This window comes from Rhinoderma darwinii, chromosome 12, assembly GCF_050947455.1.
Source record: "Rhinoderma darwinii isolate aRhiDar2 chromosome 12, aRhiDar2.hap1, whole genome shotgun sequence".
In the NCBI taxonomy this organism is placed as follows: Eukaryota; Metazoa; Chordata; class Amphibia; order Anura; family Rhinodermatidae; genus Rhinoderma; species Rhinoderma darwinii.
Genome location: NC_134698.1, coordinates 81,619,086 through 81,629,044, shown reverse-complemented (window position 1 = coordinate 81,629,044; position 9,959 = coordinate 81,619,086). Strand labels below are relative to the sequence as shown.

Here is a 9,959-nt window from a genome sequence, read left to right as displayed (position 1 = left end):
ATCGCAGAGTCTGAGCGGCAGTCCAGCAAATTAAAAAGACTCCGGGTCATCGTGATGGCGACGTCAGCGGCAAATTATAGGACGGTTCTAAAAGCGTGGGAGAAAAGAAAAGCAACGATGATCTATAGAAGGTTCCGTCACACAGTCCGTTTTTCATTGTCTCAATAGAAAGGCGACGTTCACACGGCAAATTAAAAACGGCTCAAGAAGTGACATGCTCCTTTTTACGGGGCGTTTTATATGCACCATTTTTTCAAACTGCCACATAAAAAAAATTCCCTGTTGGAACGAAACGCTGTTTTTCCCATTGAAATCAATTGGCAGATGTTTGGAGGCGTTCAGCCCCTACATTTTTTGCCGTTTTTCAGGGAGTTCACGGCCCGAAAAATGGCTGAAAATAGTCCGTGTGAACATACCCTTATTTTATCTATCTATCTATCTCATATCTATCTATCTCATATCTATCTATCTCATATCTATCTATCTCATATCTATCTATCTCATATCTATCTATCTATCTCATATCTATCTATCTATCTCATATCTATCTATCTATCTATCTCATATCTATCTATCTCATATCTATCTATCTGTCTGTCTGTCTGTCTATCTATCTATCTATCTATCTATCTATCTATCTATCTATCTATCTATCTATCTATCTATCTATCTATCTATCTATCTATCTATCTATCTATCTCATATCTATCTATCTATCTATCTATCTATCTATCTATCTATCTATCTATCTATCTATCTCATATCTATCTATCTCATATCTATCTATCTCATATCTATCTATCTGTCTGTCTGTCTGTCTATCTATCTATCTATCTATCTATCTATCTATCTATCTATCTATCTCATATCTATCTATCTATCTATCTATCTATCTATCTATCTATCTATCTATCTATCTATCTATCTATCTATCTATCTATCTCATATCTATCTATCTGTCTGTCTGTCTATCTATCTATCTATCTATCTATCTATCTATCTATCTATCTATCTATCTATCTATCTATCTATCTATCTATCTATCTCATATCTATCTATCTATCTATCTCATATCTATCTATCTATCTATCTATCTATCTATCTGTCTGTCTGTCTGTCTGTCTGTCTGTCTGTCTGTCTGTCTGTCTGTCTGTCTGTCTGTCTGTCTGTCTGTCTATCTCATATCTATCTCCTATCTATCTATCTATCTATCTATCTATCTATCTATCTATCTATCTATCTATCTATCTATCTATCTCATATCTATCTATCTATCTATCTATCTATCATCTGTCTGTCTGTCTGTCTGTCTGTCTATCTATCTATCTATCCCATATCTATCTATCTATCTATCTATCTAATATCTATCTATCTATCTATCTATCTATCTATCTATCTATCTATCTATCTATCTATCTCATATCTATCTATCTCATATCTATCTATCTCATATCTATCTATCTATCTCATATCTATGTATCTATCTATCTATCTATCTATCTATCTATCTATCTCATATCTATCTATCTCATATCTATCTATCTCATATCTATCTATCTCATATCTATCTATCTCATATCTATCTATCTATCTCATATCTATGTATCTATCTATCTATCTATCTATCTATCTATCTCATATCTATCTATCTCATATCTATCTATCTCATATCTATCTATCTCATATCTATCTATCTCATATCTATCTATCTATCTCATATCTATGTATCTATCTATCTATCTATCTATCTATCTATCTATCTATCTATCTATCTCATATCTATCTATCTATCTCCTATCTATCTATCTATCTATCTATCTATCATCTGTCTGTCTGTCTGTCTGTCTGTCTGTCTGTCTATCTATCTATCTATCCCATATCTATCTATCTATCTATCTATCTATCTATCTATCTATCTAATATCTATCTAATATCTATCTATCTATCTATCTATCTATCTATCTATCCATCCATCCATCTATCTATCTATCTATCTATCTATCTATCTATCTATCTATCTATCTATCTATCTATCTATCTATCTATCTATCTATCTATCTATCTATCTATCTATCGGTTTTGTTTTTAAAGCAAAAACCAGGTGTCTCACACATGGAGATAAAATATACAGGGCAGATACTTCTCCTTTTATTTGAATCCACTCTTGGTCTATAACCTGCTCGTGTGAACACATCCCAACTCCTTTATTTCCAACTCCCATTTACTAACTTCTATTCTGGGAGGAGCTTAACTGTCACATGACTGTAACCTGCCAACTGTGCCCTGTGTAGTTAAAAAAAAAACACACGCTAACATAAGGGGTGGAGCCTGACAACTACAGTATTTGCATGTGTGGGAAAGTAGGTGTCATGGAGATAACAGCCAATAGTTGCTACAATGTAGACCCCATACTGTGACATAAGTCTACAGAGCTACACAAACTGTGCACCAGTCTCCATATTGGGTGACAAGCAATATGGCTGCCAATCCAACTACAATAGTCTGTCACCCAGCTTTCCTAGAGTCCAGAACAGCAAATCTGCTTATATATGCAGGAATGATATATTACTAGTTAGACAACTCTAATAAAATTTGTAATGGCGGCCGTGTTGGCGATCACCCAGCTTTCCCGGCCACGGAAATAATTAAGAATCCGCTAAACAGACATTTTAACAACTTGACGTAAAACGATGACTGAAGTGCTGGGGAATTTTTGGATCGTGGATGTAAATATCTCCCCCACTAATGATTATTATCTGCTTGTGAGATTATAATCGGAGAATTTATTAACCGCAGCGACGTCGCCTCGAAATCAGGTGTCCCCCCCTCCCCCACCACACATGGTAAGGCAATCACTGGGGTCCGGGCATCAATCTTACAGCAAGTTACCTAATATACAATATGGAAAAGTAGTTGCACGGAGCATGTAAAATACAAGGTGACGCCGTAATGACTGCGCAGTGATATATGTATCTATAGGCGGCCTCGCTCCGCGTCCAGCACATTTACGGTAGTGACCTGCGAGATTTACAAGGCTCCGGTACCAAAAAATGTAAGTTTGTGCCCCCCTGGGGGGAGTGAGGTGTGTTTCTAATTTACCCTTTACCTGCAGTGTAATATTTTTAGGAGCTTGCGTCTTGATTTAAGGAAATGTCGTGTATAATTTCATTCGCCGCGTTCCCTCCACGGATGATCTACGGTTTACTCAGTCAATAGGTACAATGTAAAGTGCAGGGAGAGGCCATAATAGACGGCGAGTGGGGGTGATTTATCGGTTCTGCGTACGGCGCCGCCTCTTATTCCCTTCTTAACCGCTACAGATAAGAGCCAATAACCATAAAGCAAAACGACGTTAACCTGGCGAAGATTTATATTTCATATCGCTGTTCAGCGTGACGGTACAGACGGCGAGGACTGACTCTGCGCCAATTAGGAGCGGAGAGAAAATATGATGGTTCAATCTCTGGATAATTAAGTTTTCCAACTTTCTTATAGAATTTGTGTTTCAATTTCACCCTGTTCTCAAGATCTCTGCTTGCTGTCGATGAATGGGGACATTCTTGTTTAGATCAGACTTTAAACTAATAGTCCTAATACTTCTCACAGCTGAGCGTTTGCTACAATTGTATCCAGTCTAGACAATCCCGTGAGATAAGATATCAGAAGCAGAAGGCGCTGTTCACACAGTTTTTTCAAGCAGAAAAAAAATCTCCCTCAAAATACCTTCACGAGTCCGATTCTGACCTGCCTGCGCCATTTTTGTTGCGGTTTTTTGCCCACGGCCATTGAAGTTAATGCAAGGCCCGCGGGAAAAACAATGCAAAACGATGCGAAAAATGCTCGGAAACGAGCGCCGCAGTTTTTTTTGGGAGGTCAGAGGTAGATCTGTGGCAAGAAAAGGACATGCCGCTTTTTTTTCCCCTGTAAGTGGCCAAAAGCCACCTGGGAAAAAGACGCCTCTACCTCCCATTGAAATCAATGGGGGGCGATTTCGGCTGTTTTTTGGCGCTGATTCCAAGACTTTCTGCATCAAAATCAGCGCCAAAGAAACGGTGTGAACAGGGTCTAAATCTCTCTCCTGTCCTGATAGTTTGCTACAATGTATCAGTGCAGGTAAAATATATCAGCTTGGAGTTCAGTCTGTTTAGCTCACAGAAAATTGTCTAGACTTGTAACAAACCCTCAGCTGTGAGTAGCATTAGGTCTGTAAATAGAACATTGTTTACAATAAGTAGCACTGACAGCAAGCAGAGGTGCTTTCTAGCTTCCAAGAACAGAAAAAGTTACTAATTAACTGAAATTGGACTCAAGAATGGCAAATCAGGGTATGGGAAAGTTGGGTGACCACCACTGCGGGGGCTGTCACGGAGGCCATATTGGTTGTCACCCAGCTTTCCCATAGAACGGAAGACAATTATTTTCAGACCGGCAGAACTGATCGGTTTGGACATTCGATATTTCGCCCTGCGGCGATCACACAACCGGAATTGACATTTCTTACAGAATAAGTAATAAAACGTCAGACTTAAAGCGTTCGGGAATCTTTTATTTAGTCCTCGTCCAAAGTCAATTTACAGTGAGAATAGATGAAGAAATACGTAAGAAGTGCGTCACGCAGCGGTCCCTGCTCCACAGAGCTTACACTCTACACTATAGACATGCCTGGAGGGCTGTATGATGGAAGACTGGAGTGAAGGACATAGTGTGGGCTGTCATGCGGCTGTACTATGAGGGGACATGTGCGTGGTAGGGAACAAAAACAGAACCAGGAGGGACAGTTTGATTAACAAAGGATATTATTATTATATATATTATACAGGCGTTGTGTCTTGGGGTGTAAATAATACCCCCCCCCCCATCCATGGAAGACCTCATGCTTTCCATAGGATAGAAGGGTTACCTGGCCCTAGGCCCTTCCCCCTTCCATGGACCCCATTATTCTAAATGAATATAAAGACAGACGGGCAGTTAGGTCACTGACACAGGACATCTGCCTATCCACGCCCCGCAATGCTATAAAGGAAGGTTTGTGGCTGCAGAGAACATACAAGATTTATCTACATCACATGGAAGTTTTATCTTTCCTGATCACAGCAATCATTCTATCCATCCAATGCTGACTGTGGGCGTTTAAAGGAACAGAACCCCCTATTTTCTGATAGCAGCCATGTCGTACGTCTTTTCATGTTGATTAAGGCTTTGGCTCTGACATCTTTGAATTGAAGCGACTTCAAGAGATATTACATTTTAAATACCAGAATTGTGAGTTTGATTTCAGCTAAATTAGAGATGGGGGCGCTGTTGCATTGATATCTATGGAAAGTGTTTGGGAGAGGTGAAAAGTGGTACTGCAAGTCACAATTGCAAGACAAAAATATATATTTAGGAAAAGTTCCACTGATATTAATCTGCAATGAGGAATGTAAAATATCTGAATCGTTACCTTAGATCACATACAATATCACATCAAAGTAAAACTTATCAGAGCAGTCTCTCCAGCTAACCCTTCACAAACTGTCTCTTTCATGTCCTGTGCTGTCCCCCATCTCCATAATATCCTGAACCCTCTTTACCCCCTCCAGATCGGTGATCCCTCAGACTCTTTAGGCAAGAAACACATTGAGTTTTTGTTACCGAATTTGATCACATCTGGAGCCGTCTCCATAAGATACTGCAACGTCTCGACCTCCAAACAGTCTCCGATGTTCTTACTTGGACCTCTGACTGTCTCTTGGAGATTGTGTATTGTTTCTATCAGAACTGTCTCTACCACCAAGTTGTCTCTTTGCTCTCACTCAGACCCCAGACAATCCTGTAATGTATCCAAACTCCAATGTCCTCACTCTGATCTGATCTCTAGCACATCCTAAACTGTCTCTATCAGGGTCCTGAACTCTCTTTGCCTCAATACTAACCCCAAACTGTCTCTATCAACTGCAATGTCCACACTCAACGCTCTCTGGCAGATCTTGAAAAGTTTCTAACAACTCCTGAACTCTCCCTCTGCCCCAATACCATCCTGAACTGAACTCTCTCTATCTAGTCTTGAACTGTATCTTTCTAGTCTTGACCTGTCTCTATCTAAACTTGAACTGTCTATCTAGACTTGAACTGTCTATCTAGTCTTGAGCTGTCTCTATCTAGTCTTGAGCTGTCTCCATCTAGTCTTGAGCTATCTCCATCTAGTCTTGAGCTGTCTCCATCTAGTCTTGAACTGTCTCCATCTAGTCTTGAACTGTCTCTATCTAGTCTTGAGCTGTCTCTAGTCTTGAACTGCCTCTATCTAGTCTTGAACTGCCTCTATCTAGTCTTGAACTGCCTCTATCTAGTCTTGAGCTGTCTCTATCTAGTCTTGAGCGGTCTATCTAGTCTTGAACTGGCTCTATCTAGTCTTGAACTGTCTCTATCTAGTCTTGAACTGTCTCTATCTAGTCTTGAGCGGTCTCTATCTAGTCTTGAACTGCCTCTATCTAGTCTTGAACTGTCTCTATCTAGTCTTGAACGGCCTCTATCTAGTCTTGAACGGCCTCTATCTAGTCTTGAGCTGTCTCTATCTAGTCTTGAGCGGTCTCTATCTAGTCTTGAACGGCCTCTATCTAGTCTTGAGCTGTCTCTATCTAGTCTTGAGCGGTCTCTATCTAGTCTTGAACTGCCTCTATCTAGTCTTGAACTGCCTCTATCTAGTCTTGAACTGTCTCTATCTAGTCTTGAACTGTCTCTATCTAGTCTTGAGCTGTCTCTATCTAGTCTTGAGCGGTCTCTATCTAGTCTTGAACGGCCTCTATCTAGTCTTGAACGGTCTCTATCTAGTCTTGAACTGTCTCTATCTAGTCTTGAGCTGTCTCTATCTAGTCTTGAGCGGTCTCTATCTAGTCTTGAACGGCCTCTATCTAGTCTTGAACGGTCTCTATCTAGTCTTGAACTGTTTCTATCTAGTCTTGAACTGTCTCTTACCTACAATGCCCCACTCAGACATAACTCCGTAGCAGATCTTGAATGGTCTCCATCAGATCCTGAACTGTCTCGACCTCCTTCACATCCCAAGTTGTCTACATCCGACCTCCCTCCTCACCGTCTCTCTCATGTTCTGGACAGTCTCTCACATTGCAGGGGTCGTGTATTGTACAATGACCTCAGAATAATTTCTGCATCAGGAAAGATTTATTGAACGTAATTTCCTGATATAATTTCTTTCCCAACCTCCTGGATCAGTGACAGGAAACTCTGAAATCCTCTGTGCAACCACAGGCCAAGGTGCCACCAAATCTACTATGACAAATATGGATGACATCTTTAACACTATGACATCATGACATCTTTGACACTTAGGTCTGAGTTTAAATTTTGCTTTGGTTGGGCAGGAGAACGGTTCATGGTCTGCTCCTAAAATGACTGGAGGGGTCACGTTCTATTCTATGCCAAACTATAGTTACCAGATTATCAGTTAAAGGGGCTACACCTCCTCATGTCCGCACTTCTATTTGTAATCTGTAATACGAGATCTACATCAAATCTGTGTCTGATATTTCTGGGGGACTGTTCACTCCAAATATATGGCATTCAGGTTTAGATATTTTAAGGATGGGGGCGCTGTTGCACTGATGTTTATGGAAGTTTTTGCCAAAAGTAGTGGTGAAATGTGGTACTGCACTGTGATAGTATAAGGTTGTCACGTTTTTTTCTAGGTCATTTTAGGGGAACTTGTAGCTCTCGGGGAATAAGCTGCCAGCTCTAATTAATTTTCCAGGCCGTGTCGTGAATACAGATTTTTTTTTTGTGATAGTTACTCGTGTTACCTAAAATAATAAAGTCAAACTATTCAGCAGGCCGTCCAGCAGTTACTTGTCTTACAAATGAGCAAACTTTTATCACTTCTCCACTGTCCCCAAACTACTCTAATTATTTATATCGCAGGTTATTAAATACGGGAACGGCGCAATAACCGGCGCATTAAGCTGCAGCTTTACTTCGGCGGCAGGATTATGTGACCGAAAACGCTTCAAGTCCCCACAAACTAGAAAATAACAAAACAAACAGTAACTTAGTCTTCGAGTCTTTCTAAAAATTCTAAAATGTATCTCTGTCTGGGAAAGTTGGGTGGCAACCAATATGGCCACCAATACAGCTACTTAGAGGGGTTGTTACTCAGCTTTATCAGACTCCTGAAAGGCTTATTCTGCCTAGATATACATTGACTAATTCTCCAATCCCATGGAATTGGAAGCCAATAAGATTTGCCGTTCAGGAGTTTGGGAAAGCTGGGTCTTGGTCGTTACCTGGCGTTCCCAAAAACTGATAAAACGACTAAAAACTAGAAGAATTGTTAACAAATTGATGGAAGACGTTTCCAGAAGTTGTAATGAAGACCAATGTTGCAAAGCATCATGGTCCAGAATGTCAGACAATTAATATTGTGGTGGGTAAATAATTCGGAGCCACGGCGCCAGAATCTGTTCAGATTACAACTCTCATCATTTTTATTACCTGAATGACCAGTAGTTGGCGCTCCTCTGATATAGTGACCTATGACAAGAGCCTCGTGACTATCTGTGCTTCCAGTTAATAGGATACAAAGTGACAACATTCATCTAAAAACATATTTAAAGAGACAGCGCATTATTTCTTTTACATTTGCATAGTCCTTCGGGTAAGATTATCTCCTGTATCTCTAATATAGAGGGCAAAAAATACCATAAAAACACGTTTTGTGCATAATATAAACATTCCATATATATATTTTTTTAAAATACTCATTTGCATAAAAAGGTGGAGCTATATTGTAACAGAATATCATGTACAAAGCAGGGGCGGTCCTGAAATAAAAAAAAGCTTAAAGTGAAACTCCACCTAAAATGTTATATACTTTATATTATTGGCAGTGTAACCGGGGTGAGTGACTTGATTATATGGGGTTAAGAGGTTAATGAAAACTCCACCCAAAAGTTAATTCCTTCTTTAGTAAATATCCTACGGGGGCAGTAGATAAAGGGGGAGATGACATCAGTGGTAATTCATGAGGGTAAGGGGTTAACTCTAACTCCCATCGCCCCCACATTATCAGAACCATGGGGCTATGTGCAAAGTAAAATACCCAAACCCCTTTGGCACTGGTCCCTGCAAATAGACCCCCCCTCTAGTGGGTTTCTAGGTGGAATTCCCCTTTAAGCCTGCATTTTGCCCTATTCAGCATATGCAATTCCATATGAAACCTAGAGAGGTCCATGATTAGGAAGACAGCGCCACATCTGTGCACAGGTTGTGTCTGGTATTGTAGCTCCATTTGAAGTGAATGTGGCTGAGCTGTAATACCAAACACAACCTGTGGACCAGGGTGGTGCTGATCTGGAAGAAAGCAGCCATGTTTTCATAATCCTGGACAGCCCCTTCATTTCGGATTTTCCCACGGTCGTTTGTGATTGTCAATAGCAAAACATAAAAACAAAATAAAAATATATACAACATAATAAAGCGCTTTTACCGGTCATATAAACCATAAATAGTGATACAATGTATAAAATATAGAACACATAATTGTGCCATTTTATATACATCACAGCTATATACAGGGCGCCATTAACCCCATCATTGCTGGTACCAGGCAGTGCTAGGGTTAACCGGCTGGTCAGTATTTGCTTAAAAAAAAACCCCGCTATGTACAAGCTGGAGGTACAGCTGCCATGTTATAGTGATACAGTATATACTGGGCTCTAGGTGGGAGGGGGTCCGTCGTACTTAAGCATCAGGTTAAAGGAACGGGCAAAATTGTTGGACAGGGCGCAGTTCTTGGTGTCATGTAGAAAAGGGAGAAAGAACGCCAAAAGGAGGAGGAAGAGCAGGAGCAACTGCAAGGGCAGCGCAGCGCAACACACGCGGTGCAGGAAGGAGCAGATTCCACCAGACGGCTGCAACAGAGAACAAGATACACAATAATTATACAGAGCGAATGGACATGTCACCGC

The 9,959-nt window shown here is 40.4% G+C and overlaps 1 protein-coding gene across 2 annotated transcripts in view; it reads right to left on the bottom strand.

The window, feature by feature from the left end:
• Positions 1 to 4,525: 4,525 nt before the first annotated feature.
• The window catches only part of SYNE3 (spectrin repeat containing nuclear envelope family member 3), an 80,059-nt gene continuing 74,625 nt past the window's right edge, over positions 4,526 to 9,959 (bottom strand). For both annotated transcript variants that reach the window (XM_075844293.1, XM_075844294.1), the window contains exon 27: positions 4,526 to 9,902. In XM_075844293.1, coding sequence (XP_075700408.1) covers positions 9,708 to 9,902 — 195 coding nt within the window. In that variant the 3' untranslated portion in view covers positions 4,526 to 9,707. The remainder of the gene's footprint in view (positions 9,903 to 9,959) is intronic.